Below are 27331 nucleotides of genomic sequence, written 5' to 3'. Positions count from 1 at the left end.
TCTCAAAGACTTCCTATTCAAGCTGTATTTGGTTTTCTAACTTGCTTAAATTTGCATTCATTGTAGCCTCCTTAGTTTTATACTTCTATTTGTAATGGAATTATAAATGTCTTATATTTCTTTCGGCTCCTGTACAATAAATATATAAAACTAAAGCAAATATTTTGGTGGTAGAGAAGATGAATAAACTTTATCATATGATATAGCTAATTAATTTTTCACTTCCTCTAGAACGTTTCTTTGTTTTCAATTGAGTCTGAATGTTTTCAAACTATAGGTGCTATAGGAATATGAAAGCAACATCACAATATAACCAAGATGAAATACTAGTCATGTAAATGGTGCACCTGGGTCGTTCAGTTGGGTTAAGCGTCTGGTCTGCCTTCGCCTCAAGTCATGATCTCAGGGTCTTGGGATGGAGCCCCCTGCTCAGCGGGGAGTCTGCTTCTCCCTCCCCCTCTGCTCCTCCCCCACCCCTGCCACTACTCTCTCTCAAATAAATAAATAAAATCTTAAAAAAAAAATACTAGTCACGTCAAAAAATGTTTAATCTTGTGAATGGGAGAAAGTAAGATTTACAAGATGCTAAATTTTAGAAACAAACTCATTCTAAGAGTGCTCTAGGAAAAACAAAAACTTAAAATATTTTGATTTGCAAAACTAGTTTCAAACATGGATTTAATCTTAACTACTCTTTCTTTCAGAATCTTTTTCCTTATTCAATATAACAGGAAAAAAGCTAACCATTCTGTTAAATTTAAATGCAAAGATGGGGATTTTGCTTTTATTTCAAAATATATGCAAATGTTAAGTATTTCTGGCTCTTTTTTTTTCCTTAAGTTGTATACAGAGTAAGAGAAAACTGCATAGCTCTTAACCATTCTCTAAAGATACAAAACCAAGAAATTTAAATAATAGCAATGGGTTTAAACACTAGTGTGCTGGTTGTTTACAAAGAACATAAGTTAATGTATCAAATTTTTATAGATAATCAGTTATGTTAAGGTCATTGTTATCAGGCCCCTTGGGGAATACAAAGATGGCCAAAACATGGTTCCTTATCCTCAAGCAATTTATATGTAGCCCCAAATGAGATCATATTTTTATTAATACTTTTTTACTTAATTCTGTCACTGAAAAAGAGGTTTTTTTTTTTTTAAAGATTTTATTTATTCATTTGAGAGAGAGAGAGAGCACAAGCGGGGGCAGGGGGCGGGGAGAGGCAGAGGGGAGGGAGAACCAGAGTCCCCACTGAGCTGGGAGCCTGACAGATTCCAGGACTCTGAGATCATGACCTGAGCTGGAGGCAGACGCTTAACCATCTGAACCACCCAGGTGCCCCCAAAAAAGAGGTATTAATGATTAAAAATATATTAACTTAAACATAAGAAATACAACTATACAAACAGAATTTGTTAATGCACTCCTTTAATCTTAATTATGATTTTTATAATCTTAAGGTATTCACTTCTGAATGCTTACAGATGTTAATTATATCACTAATTACCAACAACTAATGCCCTATTTATTGTACAAAGAAATTAAGTGACACTAATTCAGACCATAGAAAATAATGCACACAAAAGACATCATAGGTGTTGAGATTATAACAATTTGATATTTAATAAAATCTTTAATCTGTTTTGGCTTTGAAATATATTTACCATTTCTTGGTAAATACTTAAGTGACATAGTTCTAAAATATGCAGTATTTTTTTTTTTTTTTAAAGATTTACTTATTTATTTTAGAGAGACGGGAATGGGGGAGGGACAGAGAGAGAGGGAGAGAGTCTTAAGTAGACTCTGCCTTGAGTGCGGAGCCTGACATGGGGCTCCATCTCACAACCCTGAGATCAGGACCTGAGCCAAACAGAGTTGGATGCTTAGCCCATGGTGCCACCTAGGTGTCCCAATATGCAAATATTTTAGAAATGATTAAAAAGAACCAGGTATAATCTTTTCCCAGATATAAAGTATCTTGTTTGATGTCATTTAATAACTTAAAAAGAGTATAATGTTATATAGATTGCCTTTGAAAAGCAAGATCATTAATTTTATAAGAATTTGCTTAAGCATACTTTAAACACACATACACAGGTATATATAAAAATCAACTTGTATAGGACAGAATACATATAACAAACATACATTTGTACTAAAAAAATCATACAATGGATGAGTGACAGAGTACAGATTTTATAAACAGGAAGTGAATGAGGTCTAGAAATCTTACCAGGAATGAATAATACATCTCCAGCTTTAAGGGAACATTCATACCTTCTAGCCTTGGAAAACAGTGGATATTTAGCTAAGTCTGGGTTATCTATATCCAGTACTTCTGATTTAGTACCTGAAAAGTTCCAAAAAAGGATAACATAGATTAAGCAAAGTTAGCATTTCTTAAAAGGTAATCACAAATATAAACTTGAAAACTTACTCTTTTCTGTACAATTATTTATTATATCCACACTGTAAGAACAATTACTCTTCTCCTGAAACCTAAGACAATTTTCAATGATCCACCCTTATGACTACTGACATCCATGTAATATAATTAAGAAAATCTGAAAATTTCATTGTTCATATAGCCTATCATTACCTACATACATGTGGAGAACACAAATACATCATAATTAGAAAGAGGCCCTAAGATGTTTTTCTATGAAAATAAAGAGGTTTCCCAAGAAGAGTAACTGAATAGACTAGACTTTTGAAATATAAACTTAAAAAAAAAAAGTACCTGATAAATATAAATACTGGGCATCTCGAGGACTGAATAGTACAACACGCTTTTTTCCTGTCACTTGTATTAAGAAGTTATCCATTACCTGAAAGCCAATAAGAACTTATGGATAAGCAATATCTAAAATTTAAATAAACAGAACCAATGGTATATTCCAAACAATTAAATGTAAATCCTATCCTTTAGTAAGACTTGACTCACATTATCTAGAACATTTATAGTAATAGTCTAACAATGTAAACATTTATATTGTAAATGAAACTTCCTTTATTAAAGATATTCCTGCAGCACTGCCTTAAAATGGGAAGGACTGGCAAGCCATTAAGAAATCTGAGAACTATTTGCCCTTGCCCCACCAGTATGACAGGGAGGGTAGTTAGACTTATTTGAGGCTCTCCTTGATTAGTACTTCCTTATCTGTCAAAGAATGCTATATGGCCAACATTAGGCAACAGATTGAAAGCACTTAGAAAAATTAAGTGCTGGGAAAACACAAGGTACTGCTGTAATCAACCATCACTAAACTCTTTTAATATATACGGCCAGCCATAATTTAGTTATAGGCATCTTGATTTCCAAATTCTTTCTACAGGATTGTAACCTGGCAAATTTTCTTGATGTACTTATTAATGGAGTAATCTTGACTATTTCTGCATACACAAGGGTACACTTTGCGGAAAATGTTAAAAGGCAGAGCTACATAATTCTCAGCCAAGGAATTAAAATATATACTAAGCAAGATATATTCATAATTATTTACATATCGTTTCTACCTAAGCATTTTTCCTTTCATTACTAACCCTTTTCTTATGTAAACCTTAACTATATAACAAGCATTCCTTTGACTTATTTTTAATGTAAGAAAAGCTGTTTGGAATTCTATTATAAATCTAGATAGTGATACTAGTTAAAATTTAAAATAGTCACATAATACAATTAAAAATATATTTGTCACCACATCATTTTTTCACATCATTTATGCAAAACTTTTAAAAAATATACTAAGAATTTATGTCTATCTCATTTAATTAGAGTTATGATGTTAAAATCCTCCCAAGGGGCCCTCAGCTGAATTATAACACACTTATAAAACTTAATATAGCTTGATTTAGAGCTTTTTAAAAAATTATCTTTAGAAACCTATTAGGTATTGCCTTAGCGTCCTAAATTTCTCCACCCAACACCAAACCATACACAATATTCTTAATGTGTTTAAAGTATTTATATGCATATATTTAAGCAAGTAAAATTGTAATACCATAGAGTAAATGATCAGGGACAATATTCTATACATCTTGGTGTTCAACAAATACAGTGGACATTTCACATTCTCAAGGGATGTATAATCTAAGACCTTCTGAAATCCCCAAATTCTTATAACTGGAAATGGCTCTCCACAAACTTCTGCCTTTCTCTTGAGTAACAGTTCCATCTAGTCATGTGTATCATTTCCACATCCTCATTGTCACAACCTTATTGCTTTTTCCACTTGTACAACTTTCCCCCTCATCTGGTGGCCATTTTTCACATATTAAAAACCACTTCATAAAACTTACACACACACACACACACACACACACACACACACACACACAATATAACGAATCAACACCACCACCACAGAGAAATGCAAATGTAAGACACTAGGCTATAGCATTAGTTAAATAATTTATTCCCATATCACCAACTTGCAGAGCACCCTGTTTTCAAATCTCATGTTTCAGCAAATTATGTCTCCAAGATCTTTAGGGTAGTCTACAGAAAGCTGAAACTGTAAATGTTATGTCTATAAATGCTAAATATCTACTGTAGCTTCAGATTTCTCATTTATGTAGCATACATCATAGTGGGTCCAAAGTTGTAATCCTGGTGAGCTAATTCGAAAAACACTGGAAAAGAACTGCTCCTCTTTGAAAAATTTTGGAAACTTAATATCTCCTTCCAGTAAAGGAAACTGCTTTCTGATATCTGCAACATCCTGCATTGAGAGAAACATGGTAAGAATTTTAATAATGCAATATTTGTATAATGCTTGTTTTACCTCAGGCTGTCATCAGAGCCCATGATATTAAGGAGGAATGGGGTAAAACTGTTCATTGCTTTAAAATACTAAGTGATGATAGTCAACACATGAGCTTTCAAATGAAGGAATAACAGACTATGTAACAGACTGCAGATTCAACAATATCAGTACGGTTAAGCTTAATATGCTTCATTAATTGGTTCTTCCTATTTAGACAACAATCATACAACTGTCATCTACTCCAATAGTAGTATTTAAAATTTAGGAGTCAACAATTTGAACATTATTAACTATGTAAAACCTCTGGGTTTTACTGAGGGAAGAGACTAAAAGAAGTCAAAGAACTAAATGGGAACAGAAAAGGAAAAAACAGAATCTTACATGATCATTTTAGAGACCATTCCTTAACAATGCAGCCATATTAATTTGACTGAATACATGTCAAAGCTTGTATTAGTGAATTATTCAGTATTTTAATAATTATTTTAGATTATATTTTATTAGCTGAATGGCCATCTGTAAAATATAGTAGAAAGGATTTTTTAATTGTGTAGAGATTAGAGGAGTGACTTTAAACACGAAGATACTATGGTCCTACTTAAAAACTAATTAACTTTTAATAATTTTACTTTTTTTCTTTTAAAGATTCATTTATTTATTGTAGAGAGAGAGAGCACGTGCATGCAAGCAGGGGAGGGGCAGAGGGAGAGAGAGAAAATCCTCAAGCAGACTCCCTGCTTGAGTGCAGAGCCTGACTCTGGGCTTGATCCCAGGACCCTGAGATCATAACCTGAGCCGAAATCAAGAGTTGGCCACTTAGCCAACTGAGCCACCCAGGCACCCCTAATAATTTTACTTCTTATTCAAGGGCAGAAATCATTGAGAAAAGAATGGAAAAAAGATGAAACAGGTCATATGTCAGGCAATAAGTATAAAAACTACAGTGCCAGTTTAAATATATACATCCTTTAGGTTTTAAGCCTTTGTTCTACATTCAGAATTCTTACCTTTCTAGGGTCTTCCCCAAGTGACCGTAAGTAGTACTTCTCATCCTTAAACACCCCAAAGAAAAGTAACATAAATATTCATGTGAAAATAAAGATGGAAGGAAATGAGTTGTAAAATCTAACCCAGTTGTTTTTGAAACAGTTCTGTTTTCTTACCCTTTCTACTAATGCTCTCTGGTGGCCATATGAAGAAATGTCTTTATAGGCTACTTGTAATAATGACTGGATCCACAAAATATTATATAAATATGAAAGGCAACACATATCTACTCTACCTAAAACACAATGCTTAATTCAGACTTTAAGTTATTTAGACTCTTAACAATAAGACTTAAAAGAATTCTCATTTGTATAACACACATGATCTCAAGGTATTGTTGAGGCCAATAACAAACTTCTTAATATAATGCAAATGTAGAATAGGAGATAAATATTAATTAAAATTTCAGTAATACATTTTTTAAAAATCTGGAACACTGCATTTTATCAAGTTAAGCCTACCACTGGTCATATAAATTCTCAAGCCAAATCCTTTAAAGTCAGCTCATGTATGAATTAGAAATATGTCATTTCAAAAAAAAAAATGTCATTTTAGAGTAGTAAATTCATGTTGATACTTAAAAAAAAACTGCCAGTTACCCTTCACTGAGTAGCTGTAAGAGAGAACTGTTTGAATTATAAAACACTACTGCTGCCTGCATTTCCTCTAAGAATTAGGGAACTGAGATACTGGGTCAAGCACAAGGGCAATCCAACTCAGGAATTCTGCCTCTTTTATAACTACACTGACCATTATAACACAAAATTCAAAAATCCATGTTATTTACCTTAACAACGTATTATAAATCTATGACCAAAAATTTAACTCTACTCTCAGATCCAGTGTTTTTATATTTTTAAGTAATACCAGATAATTTCTATAAATTTATTATTGGCTAAATAGGTTTCAAAGTATGCTCTTCAAAATTCTGAGTTTTCTACCAGTTCCTATGTTCTAGGATTGGAAAAAAAATTCATGGGCAGACACAGAGGTGCACTATGCAGAACCCCTTTAAGAAAGAATTCATTGCTAGTTGCAGAGTGTGATTAACTTATGGCTGCCAGCCATTAATTGTTTCAGGTCTACCTCAGCCTTTCAAGGTCATGCTCTTCTTGGAGTAGCCCCAACCAATGACTGAGCAAGATGGTAAAAGGCTTAGACTTTGCCACCCACACAGGACTCCACTAACAGGCAGTCTTTGCTCAGGAGTTCCACAGTGAGCTGGCAGAGAGTCCATCAGATCTATGTCACTGTCTGATGGCTTCCGCCTACCGAATCCTTCTCTTTCTTTTCAGGGATATTACTCCCCAGTAAACCTATTTGCACTCCTAATTCCATCTTAGCACCTGCTTCCTCAAAGACTGAAATACTTTCCATAATTTTAAGATATAAATATACATGTATAGTCAGTTGCCCTTTGAAACTTTCCTGTCCAAGGGTAATGAGCAGCACAGATGTAAATAGCCATGAAATGTCAAGTGAAATAAAAGAAACAGAGACAAGATAAAGGATTTACATCTAAAGATTATGGAAAGTATATAAATAAGATGAATATACACTGTTAGTTCAGGTATAGTTAATGAAATCAGTTTTAGTAGACAATCTTATCATACCACAGAATCACAGACCTGCAGAGTTTGGAGGGATCCTGGTGGTAATCTGGTGTGATCACTACCTGTTGAACAACTGTGAGCAGGCAGCACCTGTCACTACCAAACTGGCCACCAGCCCGGCTGGCTCAAATGCAGACAACAGCTTTATTCAAAGCTTAAAAAGCAGTTCATTTTCAAAATGTGCTTTTGAGATAACCGTGAATTTTTAAAAAATGTATTTATATATGAGTCTCAATGCTTTATCTCAAGATCTCTAAATTGATTTAAAACTGGATTATAATGTAAATAAGAATTCTTCTGCATTTAATCCTGAACAAATGTTATAGCAAATACAACAGAAAACACATTGATAACAATAATAAAATATAGAAATAGTCTAACAGTCAATAAGATATGAAAATAAAGTTCTCCTTCAGCATTTGAACTGAATATCAGACCAAAGCATTTTCTTTTCTTTTCAAAAGAGAGTGAGCACAAGCAGGGGGAGCAGCAGAGGGAGAGGGAGAAGCAGGCTCCCCGCCGAGCAGGGAGCCAGATGCGGGGCTCGGCCCCAGGACCCTGGGATCATGACCTGAGCCAAAGGCAGCTGCTTAACCGACTGAGCCACCCAGGCGCCCCAGACCAAAGCATTTTTAAAGAAAGTTATCATTAATCGCTAACATTTAGTAAATAGTTTCCACATGTCAGGCATTGTGCTAAGTACTCTACAGATTTTATTTAGTTAACTGTCACAAAAACCTTATCAGACAGGTACTATTATTGTTCCTATTTTATAGATGAGTAGACAGAGGTACAGAAAAATAATTTGGCCAAGGTCTGAGATCTAATAAATAGCAAAACTAGATCTACTGGCACACACAACCAAACCTTAAAAACAGCTATCAGAGAAGACTACAGCTCTTACATATCTAATATTCTTGTATAAGAAAATCCACCTAGTATGTACGTATTAATGCTTTCTAAAGAGAGTATGTTCAAAGCAGTTACCTCTGAAATAAAGAATTCTTCATGCTTTTCTTCAGCTGCTCTCTGAACCAACTTATCAAAAGGTAAAGTTCTGAAATAAAGACAAAAAAGCCTTGGACTCAATAAACCAACTAGTAATACCCTTATCACTATATATTGGCTTGTTGGAGTTGTATATGCTCTTCTGTTTTACAATAGCCATAATTTTATTATAATCTATTATGTGAATTCTAAATTTTCAAAATTCATTTGGCAGTATGCTTATTTGACCTAGATTGTCTAAAATTATAATTTCAAAAATTAAAGACTTCTAAATCTATGGGACAGATGAATCCTTCTTATGTCAATACCCTCCTATTCCAAGTTACTGTTAGAAAAATGTCTCTATGGTATCCGGTTACCTCTGGATATACACAAACTTTCAAATGTGCTACTTCAAGTGTCATGGCAAAACAAGTCTTGTGACTGAGGAATGGGACAAACTACTAAGTGCTACTTTGGAAGAGATAGTAGGTAAATGGTCCAGTAAGACCAAGTCCTTCACTCTCACTGATCTTCCTGCCTTCTGGCACTACCACAGAAAACAGAAGCCCACAACACTGCTCTCAATCTCCTTCACCACTCTGTCATTTTAAGGCTTCTGAGGAATACCTCAAGGAGAATTCAGGGAAGTGACCAAGTTTTATTCTTCTTCAATATTTCTGTTCAAATGGCTATCTCCTTCCCTGTGATAAACAGGGCTGAACATCACAGAAGCAGTTCGTTTCCTTTTATCTCACTATTGAGCCTGGAGGGCTACCATTTCTCTGGGTCCCATCCTGTCCCTTCACCATTCTAGAAGCAAAAGTACTGATCCCTACATGAAGATGATAACAGTAACATCAAGACAAAGAAGTCCTCAAAAGCATCTGGGTCAAAAGCCTCTCCACCCAACCCGCATTGCACTCCAGCCTCCAAACCTCTGATTAAGAGTAGTAGTCTTTTCTCTCCTTTTTTCCTTTTAGCCTTTTCACTCTTACCACCAAATATCTTTCCACTTTAAACCTGTACTGAGGAAATGGGGAGAAAGGGTTAGCAAAAACCCTTTCTCCTTCTCTATAAGATGACCTTGGGCTTACCTTTTCCTAGCAATGCTTTTGTAGAAAACCTACTGGGTTAAGATAAATGTGGAATGTCACCTGTGATATCAGTTAACATTGTTTATTGTAAGAAATGACCCCTGATTGATGAACTATGTCCGGACTGAAAGGCTGATGAGTGGATTATTAAGAAGCAAAAGATACGGCTTCCCTGTGTGTGGTATAACTCTTGTAATTGAGTTTGTCCCTTGGAGGAACCTAGAAGCTAAATTCATGGGCCATTTCATGTCACTGGTTTCTGTGGACTATGTGGCTTCCTTTAGCTAAGGGTGTTTCTGTACCCATCTTTATAGTCTTTCTTGTTCCCTTGCAATTAAGCTGTCACTTGGTGAACCAAAAAATGGCTCCTGGATTGGTACAAGGACTCCCACTGATACTATACTGCTAGAATGTGGTTTCCTGCCTTGTATCCTTTTGTAAAGCTAAGTGACTCTGATGACAAATTATGGACTAATAGGTCCTGTGGGCGGGAATGTCAATCTGAACTTGAGGACACTGCTGATGATTATGTATAAGAGTGAGCACTGCAAGAGAGAAGAAAGGAGTCTTCCATCTGCTCAGACCAATTTGCTACTACAGTTTCTAGTTAATTATATCAACAAATTTACTTGGCATCCTCCTATGCAATGTTTTCCATCTCTGACCTCACCATAGATCCTTCATTCCTACCAAAGCAACTTTGAAGAATTTAGGGAAAATATGGAAGCCCCTCAGGTACAGAGCTACCCCTGTAATTGGTGCAGTTGCCTAGGCTTATCTTTTTACTAGGGAAAACTCAGAAGTTTTTCAAGACCTTTATAAGAACAGGGCAAATAAAGTAACTCAAATCAGAGAAGCGGTGCTCTCAGCAATCTTTTTCCTTAGGTAGTGGTGCCTATCAGAGCTTCTGAGAGAGGGGGGAACAAGGTGTGAATTAGGAAGTTCCTTAGACTCAAGGTTTTCTTCTATCCCAAGCATGTTTCAAAAAGAAGGACATCTGCTATTTAAGTTTCATCCGTCTGGACTGGTAACAGACCAGTAAGGGAGGTAGTATCAAAGAGGGGTTAGGATCATGGGTTCTGTGGAGTCAGGCAAATTTGGATATAAATTTGGTTCCATTATTTCAAGGCACATGATCTTGGGTAAGTTACCTAATGTATTTAAGCCTCCATTTTCTCAATTGTATAATTATTGAAAACAAAACAAAACAAACTACCTCACAGGCTTTCTAAATTAAATCTAGGATGCATGGCACAGTACTTGATATATAGTAAGTGCCCAGTAAAGGAAAAATGGTGGGATTAACAACAATGATAATGTACCCTTCAGCAGCATGAAAGTGGTTACCAACATTAAGAAAGAGAAAAAAAAAATCTTCAATGTCCTGTTTCCCATTTGCAAAGGCTGCTTTGCAAAATCAAGATCAGGATTAATAAAAGTATAATAAATAGTAAGAGCAGGATGATAAAAGGAATGAGATGATGTGATAGACAGAAGCAGTTAAATAAAGCTATATTAAGAGTCAGACCGATTTATTTCTTTAAATCTATGACCAGAAGAATACCAACAGTATTCTGCCACCACACAGTACTCCTCTCACTCATAGTACCCTGATTCTGGAAGAACACTGAGAGCCACCAAGAAGAAAGAAGTAAAAGCTAAGACCTGGAAATGCATTGCTCTTCAAATATTTAATAAGCAGAAATGCAACCTTAAACTAAAGTGATGACAATGATATATGTGTGTAGGATTTCTTCCTTTCTAGACTCCTGACCTAGATGCCTCCCTTCTTTCCTACTCCCTGGTAACTGCCAAAAATGACTACATCTATTTTTTTCTTGCACTAAGAAAATAATCTTGCAACTCTTTAGCAGCTCTTGTGAAAGGCCTGGAGAAAGCTGGGATAGGAACTATTACATAATGTATGCGATTCAAAAACAAGTTTTGAGAAGTTTATGGAACACGACAAAACAGCAAAGCAATTCAAGATGAAGTTTCAATACCCATTTGTTATGGCTTTGGACTCTCTGGAAAATAAACATCATTAACTGCCAGCTTAAAAACGTTCATCATTCCAGCACTTTCTTCCACCTTTTTGATTTAATAAAAAATGAAAAGTTCTTACACTTAGAAAAACTTGTGGCAATTAAATTCAATTCACGGCCTATTAAAAATCAAAACTATAATGGTGAATATTCAAAGAATCAAAAACTGAGAAATCCTTTGGCAAGCTGCTATATGAGCTTGGAAAACTCTAATGAGAAAGGAAGGGCTCTGGACATTAGAAGCTCTGTTTAACTCATCTCTAAACTCTGGAAGGAACAGTGAGAACCATCTTTCTTTAAAAATCAGTCTTTTGTAAACTACATGGTTTTTTAATAGACTGAGTTTGCTGGAAACTGCACGTGCAGAATATAAGTGTCTTTTAACATTTTTAATGAAACATGGGAATAAATATTACATCTATAAGATTACAACATTTAAAACTTTCAAGTTCAGACACTCAACAGCTTTTAACGATCTTACTTACTTTTAAGATATCCTAAAGCATAAAATGACAACCACAAGGGAAATTAAAAGTATTTAAGGGTATTTTGTCAAAAGAGAAAATTTAGTATGATTTTTTTAAAGCTATCCAAGTTGATGAAAAACTATACCAAACATAGCAACTACCTGTCCTTTATTTCTGGAGAGAGCAGAAAAAGAAAACATGGGCTTACGCTTCTGTCAGAATAATTACAAACTATACCAAACATAGCAACTACCTGTCCTTTATTTCTGGAGAGAGCAGAAAAAGAAAACATGGGCTTACGCTTCTGTCAGAATAATTACAAATTAGAAAATCTTCTAAAAATAAGAGCATTAAAATCAAAATAGGTTATGAAGGAAAACTTTAGAATTCATTACCCTAGATAACAATTACTAATGCGGATCAATTAATTAATGGAGCACTGAATGAGTATAGCACACCCAACGTAAGGGTACTCTAACTCCAGTTACAGAAATCCAGTTCCTTCCATAGCTCCAGAAGGTATCAGGCATATACCCTATTTGAAAAAAATGGTGTTTGAAAATGTTTTTATATAACCGTGTAAACTCAGAATTCTTGTCTTTTAAAAGCTATTCTTTAAATATCAAAGTAGCCAAAAGATGAAATGCCATATGGTCTTTGTATAATAATACAAAAATATTTTCAAGGCTTAAGATAAGTTATTTGTAGTCCCAGAGTAAACCTCAGAAGAAAATACCTATATACAAAGTTCTTACTAATGAAGTCCATCTGGGCAACTGCAGCAACATGAATCTTTACTTCTTTTCTCCCTCCAACTTGGCTCAGGTAATCCACTGTCCATTTGCTTGTACATGCCCCCAAATCAATTCCTTCCAACACTAGGGGTTTTCTCTGTAAGTGGGGAAAAATATACAACAAAAAATTAGGGAAGATGAACAACATATCTGGAGTTACATTTGGCAATAGAAGGACAAAAACAATTAAGAAATGATTCTTGATCCTAAGATGCTCAAACTCAAACCTTTAACAATTCATGCTACAAAGCAGGAAGAGCATCACTGTAATATACTTAGAACAAAATTTTAACATTAGGAAAATAAGCCAAATGAAACAGCAGTACCATTACTAGCTGAGAACAAGAAATCTGAACATTTAAAGCATTTTCAGGGTGCCTGGGTGGCTCAGCTGGCTGAGCATCCGACTCGTGATTTCAGCTCAGGTCATGATGGGTCATGGGATTGAGTCCCACATCTGGGCTCCAGCACTCAGCAGGAAGTCTGCTCAAGATTCTCTCTCTCCCTTTGCCCTCCTCACCCTCACAACTTGCGCTCTCTCTCAAATAAATAAATCTTTTTAAAAAGGCATTTTCACAAGTGTTATTATGACAAAAATATAAATGATTAAAATTTGTATTTTATAGTCAAATATTGTTCGTAACTTTTTATTTTGATACTATTTCAAACTCGTGGAAAAGTTGCAAGAACAAAGAACTCCCATATACCCTTTACTCTGATTCACCAACTGTTAATTTAACATTTGCCCCATTAACTTTATCATTCATTCTCACTCTATGTTGTGTATAGAGAGGACCATATTATTAAAAATAATTAAATTTTTTCTTAACTACTTCAAGGTATTGCTGACATCATACTTCTTTATCTCCAAAAACTGGAGTATATTTCCTGAGAACAAAGACATTTTCTTACATAGTCACAGAATAATTATCAAAATTACATTTAACACTGATATAATACTACGACTTCACAGTCCATATCCAAATTTTGCTAACTGTCTTAATAATATCCCTTATAATTGTTGTTTTGTTTTGTTTTCCCATTTCTGAGATGCCACACTGCATTTAGTTGCCATGTCTCTTAATCTGGAACAGTTCCTCAGCCTTTTTCTTCCATGATCTTGACGTTTTTGAAAAGTACAGGCCAGTTATTTTGTAGGAAGCCTTTCAATTTCAGTTTATCTAATGTTTCTTTATGATTAGATTCAGGTTATGCATTTTTAGAAGGAATGTACCAAAGAAGCAATGTTGTGTCCTTCTCAGTGCAACACATCAGGTAGCACATGATATTTTGCCCTATTACTTGTGATGTTAATTTTGATCAACTGGTAATTCCTGCCTGAGTTAAATATTGCTATGATGAACACAAAAATTATGACTTTTAAAAACTCCATCATCTTCTACATTAGTTGGCTTTCTGATGTCAAAATGAGCTAATTTATTTATTTATCTCCATTAATTTTATTCACTTGGTTATAATCTACTGATATAATTTTGATGTTCAAATTATCTTAGATTTGGCCAGTAGGATCCAAATCAAGCTGGCTCTTGTGACTTTTTACCTGAACACTTCCTTACTTCATAGTAAAGAAGACACAATCCAGAATCCTTTTATACTCTTTCCATCCCAGCCCTACAGTCATTTCTTCAAGCAGCTCTGGTTTCTTTTAAAGGGTATGTTACTTAGAAACCATGATCTGGGCGTTAGGTGTGTTCATTGTTATTGGGGTATCATTACTTCTAGGCCTTCTTAGTGGACAGAGCTAGGAAATATGTGGAAGTCTGTGTATACTCATTCCCCCTTTTCCCAAATATGCATGTGTGCGCATGCACACACACCCCCACCCCACATAGGTATATACCATATCTATTTATCTCTCTCTTCAAGCATATGTATATACTATACACATACACACACACACACATACACGCACTTAATGGATGTATCTATGAACGAACCATAATACCTCTAATACTGATACCTCAATTCTGATCTTATACCACAAGACTCATTTTAATTTTTGTTTATATATTTGTAACTCCTTTCTCCTAACAATGAGAAACCTCGTTCCTATTATCCTCAATGTTTAATCAATTGCATAAATTCAAAGTAAGTACTTTCACAATTGCTAAGTCACATCACTATAAAAAAGCAAGTCTATTACCTAGAGTTCAGTATTTGTTTACAGTATTTTTTTGTCTTTAGACTGAGGATATACAATATGTACTGTGTTCAAAAGTGACTTGGGTTACTTATTTTCCTCCCCCTTATTATTTTTTTAGATTTTATATTTGAGTTTTGGGTTTTTTAATCATCCTCATCCTTGTTAATTTTATTATTACTATTACTTTAGAATGTAAAACATTAATGTGATCCCCAAAGTCAAAACTATACAAAAAGGTCACCCCAGCCACATTCTTTCACCTCATCTCACTCATCCCCTATAGCTAACCAGTCTCATTTCTGGCTTATCATTCCTTTTTTCCACCCCCCGCCCCCCAAAGAGACCAAAAACATATATACTTCTTTATTTCCCCTTCTTTTTTTCACAAGAAGGTGGCACGTATGTATTTTCTTTTGTAATTTGATTTTTTTAAATCTAAAAACATATCCTGGAAATCACTTCTATCAATTCAGGTTATCTCCCTCATTTTTTTTTTTTTTTTTAGATTTTATTTATTAATTTGACAGAGAGAGACATAACGAGAGAGGGAACACAAGCAGGGGGAGTGGGAGAGGGAGAAGCAGGCTTCCCACGGAGCGGGGAAGCCTGATGCGGGGCTCCATCCCAGGACTCTGGGATCATGACCTGAGCGGAAGGCAGACGCTTAAGGACTGAGCCACCCTGGCGCCCCTCCCTCATTCTTTTTGTTTTTTTGTTTTTTTTTTTAAGATTTTATTTATTTATTTGACAGAGAAAGACATAGTGAGAGAGGGAACACAAGCAGGGGGAATGGGAGAGGGAGAAGCAGGCTTCCCGCGGAGCAGGGAGCCCGATGCCGGGCTCCATCCCAGGACTCTGAGATCATGACCTGAAGGCAGACGCTTAACGAATGAGCCACCCAGGCGCCCCTCCCTCATTCTTTTTTACAGCTTTGTACACCACAGTGTAAATGAGCAATTTAATCAATCACTCTCCTGTCCATGGTTTTGGGTTTTTTTTTTTCTTTTAGGTTATTTGCACTAATCCTCAAAGTAAACTCCTAGAAGTGGGACTGCTGGATCATAAAGTAAACATATACACAGTTTCGTTAGATATGCCAAATTCCCCCCCACAAGGGTTGTACCACTTGGCATAAAGTGTGAGAGTGCCAGTTCCTTCACAGCCTCACCAAGAGTAGTATTTTTAAAAATCAGCTTTCTGATTTTTTGCCAATGATAGATAAGAAATGGAATATCAGTATGGCTTGAGGTTCTCTTATGAGTAATGTTGAACACCTTTTCATGTTTAGAAGTCATTTTATCTTTTTTTTTTTGTCAACTGCTCACATTTTATCAGACTTTTGGCCTTTCACACCCCACCCCTTTAATTTTTAAAAGTTCTTAAATACATGGGCTTCTGTGGCCCTTTTATGAAACATGTTGCCAATATTTTTTTCCCAGCTTGTATTTTAGGTATTCAAATTTTAATCTTTTACTACACCTGAATTTTCAGTCATAGTTAGAAAGCCCTTCCACAGACCTACATCATAGAGGAATTTACCTATGTTTTCTTCTAGTACTGTGTAGTTTCACTTTATATTTGCATCTCTGATCCATTTAGAGATTACTCTTGTGTATGGTGTCAGATATAAATCTAATTTTATCATTTTTTAAATGACTATCCAATTGCCCCAGCACCATTTATTTAAAAGTTCCTTTGCCCCAGTGATTCTTAACATACCGTGTTTATCACATACTAAATCTCCATATAAATGGAAATTTACTTCTGAATATATGTAGATCTCCAGACTTTCCGTTCTATTTCTCTGGTCTATCTATTCATGCACCTATATCACACTGTTAACTATTAAAACATGTTAAAAATATGAAGCCTATGCCCCCTCGTAGATTTTCTTTAGTTTCCAACGAAAGACCTTGTTCTTCAATTTCATTAATTTCTAATTTTATTACATTGTGACCAGAGTGTTGTTTGCAATTTTCCAGTTTATGAAACTTAGTGATGCTTTCTCTGTGACATATTATATATCTTGCCTGGGGAGATTATATTACAAAATACCCTCTGCCATGCATCTTACAAAGCATTTCCACATACAACATTGGATCTCCACAGTGGTGCTCTGCAAACATCTTATACTAACACATACTGAGGTGGGGGTGGGGAGTGCAACAACGAACCATCCAGCACTAGACTCACAAATAAATGAAGGCTTAGATCCTCTCTGTAGGTTGCTAACTCCCAAAAGAAAAAACTTCATTCCTGCTTCTTTAATACCGAGAACTATAGCTCTATGACCACCTTGTAAATATCAATTGAAATTGCGGGGAGAGAGGAGTTCAACCAGAAGCATACTAACTATAACCTTGTCTGTTATTTTTTTCTTGAAATATCTGCTGGGCTCTTAGTCTCAGTTTCTCTGAAGTATGGCTTCCCTTACAAAGCACTGCAAGTAAAAATACTTCTCTTTAATATTTTCCTCTTGAGTTTTTCTCTTAAAGAACTAAGGTTCGGATTACACATGTAAGAGCTTCCAACATCTGAATCAGAACCCAGGTTAGTTAGAATCCAAGACTGGTGGAAGTTTCCTGAGGGATTCCCATCGCTTCCCCTTTGGCTCAGTGCAGTGAAAAATTGCTCTTCTGAATCCAGCAACTCGAGTACACTAACAGGCATCTTTCGGGCCACCAGCGGGGCGGTGAAACCTCCTCTAAACTTTAGGAAACCCGATGCAAGATGGGGTGGCAGTGGGAAATCTCCCTTTGTTGCCACAGTAACGGAAGGAGACAGCGTAAGAGAGTCCCAGAAAGGCCACTCTTCGCAGCGAGCAGTGCTGACTAGGGAAGCCGTTTCTCGCACTCAGCTCTCCGCTATCATCCTGCTCCCCAGAAACGTGGAACCATTCTCTCTGGAAAACTTAACAGAGGATCCATTCGACATCCCCCACGCGCCCTCTCCCCTAGCCACAGAGCCAGCCAATCAACCATCTTCAGCCGCCCGCTGCCTCCTCCCCATAACCTGGGTTTCGGGAAACCAGTTCGGAGCCGCCCAAGTGGTAGGGAGGCCCTCACCTGCGGGTAGAGGTGCTGCAGGAACCGTTCCTGCGAAACGCCCTCAAGCCGAGGTACCGAGAGACTCTCCCAGGCCATGGTTGCTCACGCCCGTCCTCTTCCAAGTGCTGGAAACCGTGGCCTGACACGTCCCTCAGCATGCCATCCGCCCGGAAACACAAGCCGGAGAGAAAAGGTCCGCGGGACCCACGGACTCGCAAGCGCGGCTGGTCGGGGAGCGGGGCCCGGGGCTAAAAGGCCTCTACGTGAGTTGCGTGCTGGAGAGCCGGAATGGGGCCGACTCACCAGAGGTGGCAGCAGCAGGGCACCTTTACTCACTAGCCTCTCTCTCCGGATGCTGCTCTGCGGGTTTCCCACCGACTTTCATTGGACACAGCACAGACAGGGACTGGGGTGAAAAGTCGTAAAAATGGCGCTGGCCGTTCGTCTTTTGCCCCGCTTGCTTCTCTCTCCGCCGCTGTCCCGCGGGGCCGCTCGACCCCGGACTCCCGGTGTAGCCGAGGTGAGGCCACCGTTGGCTGGACTTTGCTGCTTCTGCCGCCGTCGCCTCGGCTCCGGAGCGGCCCCATTTCCTCGAGTCACCTGGGCCCCGGCGCTGCTCGCTCGCGGCCCGCAGCGTCCCCTGCTCAGCCCTCCGGGACTCGCCGCCGCCCTCCCTGCTTTCCCTGTCTGCCCTCGGCGCCTCTACAGCGCCGAGGAGCAGCCCCAGCCGCGCCAGAAAACCAAGATGATCATTCTGGGATTCTCCAACCCCATCAACTGGGTTCGGACTCGAATTTACGCCTTCCTCATCTGGGCCTATTTCGACCAAGAGTTCAGCATCGCAGAATTCTCTGAGGGAGCGAAGCAGGTTTGTTTGTTTCACTTGGGGTTGACCGCTTAGCCTCTCACGCGTTCGGCTGTTAACGCGCAAAGTGTTTTAGCGGTGTGTTTGCCTCCCTGTGTCCCACGTTATCCAAAGTGGGTAGTGACCCAGACGCAGAGCCCTCTGGCTACTTCTTGACTTAAATTAAGCTTCTGCTTGTGTTCGCATGGTCGCCGAGGAGGAGGGGTCCGATTGAGACACCAGGGTGCAGTTCCCTAATTTCTTTTTCCGCTCTACAGGTTTTGAATCCGGTAGAAATGAATTCGATTCAAAGCCCATTTCTGCCACTTAAAAGCTACATGGCTTTATCTTTTCTGAACGGGGTTTTCTGCAAAATTAAGAAGACACTGCCCGGCACGCAGTAGGCACTACACAAATGTTTGTTGAATAAATGAATGAGTAGATAAGATTGTTTTGAAGAGTAAATAAGATAGTATTTTCATAGTGCAATAATGTCATTTTGGTAGAAAAACAAAACTTCCTGCTAGCTATTTGGTAGAGCTTCCTTGCCCATCTCCCTACTCCCCAGTCCTTCCCCATCATACTCTTTAAAGAATAACCTAGAGATAAACAGTTTTCCCCTTTCAAAGAATTTGCTGAGACAGCTTGGTCGCTGATAAGTGCACAGCACCATGCACCTTGAGAAATAGCCTTTCGTGATTCATAGCCCTGACCTCCTGCCTATTCTCTTTCCGAGTGACTGGTAATACCCTGCCTTACCCTTGCCACACAATGGTCACTTTGGGTCCTGAGATTATTTACAGATTTTGTGTGTACATGCATCTTTCTAGGATGAAAGTCCATCTATAAATTTCTTTTGAATCGCTTCAAGAGTTTATCATTCTCAAACGTTTCAGAACTGTTGATAAATAGAAGCCATAGTTTATTTCCCAGTTCATACTGCCATATACCTTAAACTTAAACTATTAGTGTAATCATTTCACAATTCTGATTGTATACTGATATTGATATGTTTATTCCTAATTTATTTCAGATTATTTCTGTAAACACAGCCATTTATATTTGTGTGACCCATCAGTCATAAATCGTTTCCAACTTTATATAATCAATGTCAATATTGATTGACATTGGACACTGGTAGGAACCAGTGTCCAGTGTCCTGCTTCCCTGAGTCAACTCTTGACTGCTTTATGTGTTTATAAAAAAATTTAAAAAAAGGGCAAGCTTGACTTATAGCATTATAAGAGGTAAACCTCTGCTCATGTCAGTTCTCAAAATCTTTTGTCCATGCAGAGGTAAATTGGCATGATTTTACTATCCACAATGCTCACTGATGATATGCGAGCTTGTCTACCTCATAACATTATATGACTGTACCAGCTCATTTTATATGTCAGTAGGGAATGAAATCCTCTCCCCTCCATGGGCAGGAATCAGGCCTTAGGCCCCATTTCCTCCGAACACAGAGGAGCATGGAACACTTTTTAGCCACTCTCTGATCCTGTCTCTAGCTGTTAGCTGTTTTAGCCCTCCTTCTTGCTAGTAAGTAGTATCTCCACCCCTTAATCAGCCAGTCTGTAGGCAGTTTTTGCCTAATCTAAGTCAGTTTTTGTGCATTTAACCACTGTGATTTTCTCCAAAAGGAATGTTGGGTCATCCATGGCAAATATTTATTCCCTAAAACCATTGGTTACTTAACGTACTTTTTATATCAAGCAAATCAGTTCTTCAAGACCTAAGATTTAAAAGAACATGGCCAAAAAACCTTCTTCCCTACTAGGTCTCTTAATGCAACTGTATCTTTTTTTGCATGGGTATAATTCTAGGGCTTGGGAATAATCTGGTGTGGAAACATTAGCTAGTTTATCTACTCTCATGGACTTCACTTGCCCTTTCTCCTTAAGCTAACCTCCAGGCAATAAAATGTTATCTGGGGTTATGAATATCAAGTTATCATTAGATCATGTTCATTCAGATTTTTTTCTAATCAGAGAACATGAAAACAAAAAGGCATCTTAAGGATCATCATTCTAGTCTAACTCTCCTTTACAGGTGATAGAACAGTTGGCTCAGGGATGCATTGTGAGCACTGTCCTGTGACCCAGTCTACAAGCAGTCTTGGTCCTCTAGTCACTAGAAATTGAGATGGTTAAGTACAGTCTAGTCAGGCTTTTATTCATCACATGAGCCGGGGAAATAGGTGGTCCAATGCTAAGCTTTATTAGCACCACAGACCCTGCTTTCCATTAATGTGCACATAAAACACATAATATGATATCTTCCCTATTACTGCCATTAAACCACATTCATCATATACTGTATGTTTTCTTATATATCTTGTTTGCAAGTTTTAGCCTTTTCTATGAACAAGAGAGCTATTTTCTAGAAGCCTCTCTGGGTTAGACACTCCTATGTCATCAAGGCCTCATCAGGGCATCCTACAACAGTTCTGACACTAACTCCCTGGAGTTAGTGCAGACCCCACAGGTTAGGGCTCAGTCCCAGATGACTGCCTCCACTTTCTAATCACAAGTCGGGGCCTCCATTTGACTAGCCAGTTATAAATTAGTGGTTTCCACGTCTCCTTTTTCAAGTTCGATAATTTGCTAGAACAGCTCGTAGAATCTAGGAATGCACTTTACTTGGTATTTCCAGTTTATTAAAAAGGATACAATTCAGGAACAGCCAAATGGAAAAGATGATTAGGGCAAAGGATGTGGGAAGGGTGTGGAGCTGATAATTCCAACCCTCTAATCACATGGTTGGTTCTTCTGACAGCAGTGACCTCATTAGCCTAAACTCAGGTATGGTTGAAAGGGGCCAGGAAAGAGAACGAAGAACAAATGTATATTTTCTTCTATCACAATATCGCACTATTGATATGTGCATATGATCTATCTTCCCTGTTAACTGCCATCAAACCACATTAATCATACAGTGTTTATTTTCCTGTATCCTGCTTGCATGTTTTAGAGGGCTATTTCCTAGAAGCCTCTTTGGGTTAGACAATCCTGTATTATCAAAACCTTGTCAGAGCAGCCTCCTAATGGTTCGTTATTATCTAATCAGATAATTTGCTCAGGTGGGATCTTTGGCCCCCCAAACATCACACCTTGTTCATACAAACTAGAATGTAATGGTTGGGTTTCACCATGATCACTGTGGTCTTTGTTTCTTCTTATCTAAATACCACCCATCTTCCTCACGTGAAGGCTTATTAATAAACATAATGTCTCTGAACCCTCAGGGCCCCTGAAGTGTTTGCAAGGGGTCCTTGAATCCGTTTGGATATATGTATTTTTCTCAAAATTCAACTCTTTTATTATCTAGTTCGCCAGAGCTGGCATAACAAAATACCACAGTCTGGGTTACTTAAGCCACAGAACTTTATTTTCTCACAGTTATGGAGGATGGAAGTCCAAGACCCAGGTATTGGCAGGTTTGGTTTCTTCTGAGGCCTCTCTTCTTTGCTTACAAATGGCTGTCTTTTGTGTCCTCATGTGGGTTTTTTTTGTCTGTGTGTATGTACCCCTGGTGCTTTGTGTGTCAAAATTTCCTCTTACAAAGACACAAGTCAGATTGGATTAAGGCCCCCCCTCATCTTACTTAATGACCTTTTTAAAGACCCCGTCTCCAAATACAGTCACCTTCTGAGGTACTGGGAGTTAGGGCTTCAGCATATGAATTTGGGGGAAACACTGTTAATCCCATAACATCCCATTCCAAACAGGAATTGTCTGTCTGACGTGCCTGTGCGTCCTCCCTGTCCTTCCAGTTCTTCAGATTTCATCTTAGATGTTACTTCCTTTAAGAGGCCCTCCCTCGTCCTCCCAGTTGGGCTTCAGTGGCTCTTCTGCTCAGGTCATTCCGTTCCTACCCCTGTTATAATTCTTGAACTTGTCAGTTTACTTGCCTCCCTTCTCAAGTAGCCTGAAAGCTCCTTGAAGACAGGTGGAGTCCTCTAACAGTTTTTTTTTCTCACTGCTAAGAATGTGGAGTGCAGTCGGTTGCCCCCTACTTCACAGTGGGATCTCATACTTCCAAGTTGGCATCCCCTTAGACTGTCAGCTCGTTATCTTTTCCCCCACTTCTCCAAACATGCCTTATCAATCTTCATGAGGTTCAGATTGCAACCCAAATCTCCAGACTCCAGTACTGTCTAGATTGCACTGCTTCTCAAATTCTTTGTGTTCATGGTTAAGAGGGGGGTGTCATATAATGGTCATTACAGTAATAACAATGATTGCTTCATTATTTTAAAAGGAAATCTAAGGAGGATTTTTATTGAGGAGCTGATGTGTGCATACACTTCATCCTTTCCCCGGTCCTGAGAGTGGGTACATAATTGACAGTCAGCTCACTGTTGTCAGTGTGGGAAGGCCAGATGAGAAGAGAAAAGCCAACCACTTTGAAGGAGTCATGCTTACCAGTGATATCATAATATGTGACATTGTTTATCACCTTTATCATAAAATAGTCTTTGTGATACTAAGCTATTTAAATATGAGCATTGTACATTGTATGGTATTTTGCATGGTATTTTGAAATAATGATTACCAGCCTCTCTCCACTTTTTTTTTTTTTTTTTTAAGGCTTTTGCTCATGTGTCCAAGTTACTGTCACAATGTAAATTTGATCTTTTGGAAGAACTTGTGGCCAAAGAGGTAAAGTATACTTTTAATTTTCCTTTAAAAATAGATGTATTATTCTCCTGCAGTAGAGTAATATATGTTACCCTTATTTATGCGTAAAAGTAATGTGTGTGCCATCAGCCAAAGTAGAGTCCCTGTATCTTTACTTTTGGGTACTTTGGGTCATATAGAAGCATAGAATGACTTCCTACTTAAGGAATAAGTAAGTAAATGCGATGTCTCTTTCAGTTGTCTTAATACTGAATGTTCTCTTAGGAATTACCTATTGAATAATTTGATGCCTTTCAGCCTTGCTTTTGAATATGAGTATATATGGTAGTAAATTTAACAGTAGGCAAAGAATTCATCTGCTTTTTGAAAGGCTTTTGAAAATCCAACAGGTGAACTATGGTTTGCTTTTTCCATACTTAGGTGCTCCATGTATTGAAGGAAAAGGTTACTTCACTACCTGACAACCATAAAAATGCCCTTGCTGCTGACATAGATGAAATTGTATACACATCAACAGGAGACATCTCCATTTACTATGATGAGAAAGGTAATGCTAGAGCATAATCAACCTGAAATGCTACATAATTGCCCAGATAAGCTAAACTAGTGGATTATCATGAAATAGTGGAGTTTTGTTGGTACAAGCAGACTTCAGGGAAAATAATACATTCATTCTTTCAAGACCGAACTCTGGGAGAGTTGAGATATGATAATAACTTAAACCCTTCTATCTAGGACCTTCCTCTCCTATTATTTCATTCACAAGAGACAGCATTGTCACTTAAGTTGATGAAAATTGTCTAAGGCTGCTATCATGTCTCAAACAGAAAATAGTTGTGTTTCAGATTTCATAACTTGAAACAATTCAGCATTTTAAACGTCCAGCTGTATGTTAAATAGAAGGACTAAGGAGTAAAAGAAAAAGTAAATAATATCAGTTAATGACTTTTTTGAAAGTAAGACTAACTGTGGAACTCCCAAATTGGATTTGTTTGGAGACAATGAAAAAGGTTGAAAGGAACTTTAGTGGTTATCTGGTTCTTCTCTTTGTCCAATGCATACGTTTTCCCTATACCATATCCTAAAAATGTATTGACTCATTTATTTCTTCTACAAATACTCGTAAATGTATTATGTGCCAGGCACACAGGAGATCTAACCTTTGCTTACATACTTTCCAAGGCAGTTCTGATATAGAGCTCTTTAATGGTTAAACATTTTCCATACACATGTTAATTTGAAACATTTCTATAGGTACTTTTAGTGATGAATATTTTCTTCTCCCCTAATATTTCAAATTGCATCTCAGCATCATGGTCACTACCTGATTTTAACATCGGACATTGTGATAATCACAAGGCACATAGCAAAGTGAATTAGGGTAAATCATAACTTTTTTCTGAGATGCAGAGAAGAAGGGAAATACCTCATAAACCCTAAGAGAATTTTTTAAAAATAAAAAGGTATCAATAGAAGTATCTTACTAGACTAGACTAAGTATAAAATATGATCTGTCATAACTGTGTAGCTACTGCCAATTTCTAATTTCATTTTGGATATATGGATGATAGATTATTGTGATTTGTATTTGTATGTGTGTGTGTGTTTTTTTTCCTCTAAGGAAGGAAGTTTGTTAACATCCTGATGTGCTTTTGGTATCTAACCAGTGCCAACATCCCCAGTGAAACTTTAAGTGGAGCCAGTGTATTCCAGGTTAAGTTGGGGGATCAGAACGTGGAAACTAAACAGCTTCTTAGTGCAAGCTATGAGTAAGTCTAATCTCATTTCATTGTTTCCTTTCTCTAGAAAATGGAAGGTAGTATGAAGGAAGTATGAAGGTATGAAAACTAAAGGGAGCTTTAGGAAGAAAAGGATTGAAATCAGACAAGTTATTTAAGAAGAGAGAAAGTCATAAAGACATACTGGACATGAAACAGGAGTATTCAGGAATTAGAAAGAGGTAATATTGCCAAATTTAATTAAAGGATGTTTGAGCTGTCTGTTGCTGCTTGTTTATAAACCACTCCCAAACTCAGTCACTTCAAGCAGTCATTTTTTTGTCTGCTGTTTTACTGCTCAGGAGTTTTGGAAAGGCTCAGCTGTGGGGTTTTCTTGGTTTCATTTGGCATCAGTGGCAGGGCCTGGAGGATTCATTTCCAAAATGGCTTCGTCACTCACACATGCACCCCCTTGGTGCTCCTTGACTTCTCCACAGAATGTCTCATTCTCCAAGGCCTCTCTTCACGGCTTGGGTTTGTGGTGGTCTCAGGCTATTCACATGTTTTATGTGGTCATTGGCTAAACCAGTAAAGGGCTTTGCCCAGGATTGGAACATCATTTCCACCCTAGTCTGCCTGTCAAAGCAGTCCTAGGACCTACACAGTTGAAATGGCATGGAGAGACTTCACCTTTTTATGGGGCAGTAGCAGGGTCACATTGCAGAGGAACATGTGGGATGGGGCATATGGTTATAACCATCCTTGGAAAGTAAAATCTGCCACAGTTGGCACAAGGACCATCCACTCTCTAGACATTTATTGATCATTTCCTGTTTACCAGGTACTCTGGTAGAGGTTCAGATACAAAATCAAAGGGTTCCTGCCTATAAGGAGGTACTATCTAGTAGGTTAGCAACTTACTTAAAAGAGACACTGTCATGTATTTTTGTGCTAATAAAATTTGGAACAGTGAACCAATCAAGTCAGTGGAGACATAATTTAATAGTTATTTAAAAGAAAATACTATTATGTTACCAAAACTATAAACTTGATTTAAAAATAACAAATCCCAAAAATGACCTAAGAAAGAAAATATATTCTGTTTCACTAAGGTAAAAGGTATCCTTATTTTTTCACTTTTCTTGAAAGGACTGTGCTTTTTTTTTTTTTTTTAATTTTGCTTTATTTGTATTTATTTATACAAAATCTGAATCATCTCCTTTTAAAGACATCATTTATAATTAACAATATAATCAATACTCACCTCTGCTTCTTCTGATATTCCCTATTAAGACCATGGACAGTTCATAAACACTGTTATTCTCAAGATTGATCTAATGTTTATAACCAAATTCCACTAAAGTCCCTTTCCATCACCATAGTCCAATTTATTTTTCCTCATATTAGGCATTTTTGATAGCTAGTATTTAACAGCAGAATAATACCCAAGTTTCTCTTAAGGACTGGCAGATGTTGGAATATATATCAGTTGATTAAAATACTCATTTTAGGGGCACCTGGGTGGCTCAGTCAGTTGTGGCCGATTCTTGATCTCAGCTTAGTTCTTGATCTCAGAGTCATGAGTTCAAGCCCCACGTTGGGCTCCACACTGGGTGTGGAGCCTACCTCAAAAAAAAAAAAAAATCATTTTTGTGGAGTATGTTCTAATTTTGTGAGGATATTTTTTGTGATTGAATTGGTAAATTAAACTTTTTTTGTTTTGGTGTTTATGATTAACCATTAGCTGGTGCTAAAAACTGTCTCTAATGTACACTTGCAAATTATATAGTTACCCAAGAAGTATTTGGACTAATGTTAAGATTCATATTATTTATAATTTTTTTCCCTAGATTTCAGAGGGAGTTTACACAAGGAGTAAAGCCTGACTGGACGATTGCACGGATTGAACACTCAAAGTTATTAGAATGATCTTTCTTGGAAAAATCAGCTTATCAGACTTCTGGCAATTACTACGAAAAATTAAGGAAAGAAATTTTTGGATGAGCTGATCTTCACTTAGTCAAGTGTGTGGCTTACTTTTATATTTGAAATATTTCTTGTAGTATATGGGCATGATACAATAAAGCATTTTCCACAGA

At 37.4% G+C, this 27331-nt stretch overlaps 2 protein-coding genes across 3 annotated transcripts in view; one reads left to right on the top strand and one right to left on the bottom strand.

Annotated features, from left to right (window-relative positions):
* The window catches only part of TYW5 (tRNA-yW synthesizing protein 5), a 22330-nt gene extending 4039 nt beyond the window's left edge, over positions 1-18291 (bottom strand). Inside the window, exons 1-7 of one of the 2 annotated variants that reach the window (XM_028123893.2) lie at positions 18046-18291; positions 12759-12913; positions 8414-8483; positions 5774-5818; positions 4584-4721; positions 2741-2828; positions 2234-2350 (exon numbers count right to left, since the gene is read on the bottom strand). In XM_028123893.2, coding sequence (XP_027979694.1) covers positions 2234-2350; positions 2741-2828; positions 4584-4721; positions 5774-5818; positions 8414-8483; positions 12759-12913; positions 18046-18123 — 691 coding nt within the window. In that variant the 5' untranslated portion in view covers positions 18124-18291. The remainder of the gene's footprint in view (positions 1-2233; positions 2351-2740; positions 2829-4583; positions 4722-5773; positions 5819-8413; positions 8484-12758; positions 12914-18045) is intronic. The other variant, XM_028123902.2, reaches the window with a different exon arrangement.
* On the top strand, positions 18208-27331 carry MAIP1 (matrix AAA peptidase interacting protein 1). Its single transcript, XM_028123910.2, has 5 exons — positions 18208-18895; positions 23464-23535; positions 23935-24061; positions 25136-25283; positions 27083-27331. The coding sequence occupies exons 1-5, from the start codon at positions 18455-18457 to the stop codon at positions 27159-27161; spliced, it is 867 nt and encodes a 288-aa protein (XP_027979711.1). The 5' UTR covers positions 18208-18454; the 3' UTR covers positions 27162-27331.

This window comes from Eumetopias jubatus, unplaced genomic scaffold, assembly GCF_037043125.1.
Source record: "Eumetopias jubatus isolate StellerSeaLion01/CBP00866 unplaced genomic scaffold, mEumJub1_p1.0 scaffold_3, whole genome shotgun sequence".
Classification (NCBI taxonomy): domain Eukaryota; kingdom Metazoa; phylum Chordata; class Mammalia; order Carnivora; family Otariidae; genus Eumetopias; species Eumetopias jubatus.
Note: the sequence above shows the minus strand (reverse complement) of the source record. Positions and strands in the feature narration are given on the sequence as shown.

Excerpts from the sequence above, each read along its gene's own strand:
- MAIP1 (XM_028123910.2), top strand. The coding sequence starts at position 18,455 with ATGGCGCTGGCCGTTCGTCTTTTGCCCCGCTTGCTTCTCTCTCCGCCG. Across the intron at positions 18,896-23,463 it reads TCTCTGAGGGAGCGAAGCAG|GCTTTTGCTCATGTGTCCAA; the intron begins GTTTGTTTGTTT and ends TTTTTTTTTAAG. Across the intron at positions 24,062-25,135 it reads CATTTACTATGATGAGAAAG|GAAGGAAGTTTGTTAACATC; the intron begins GTAATGCTAGAG and ends TTTTCCTCTAAG.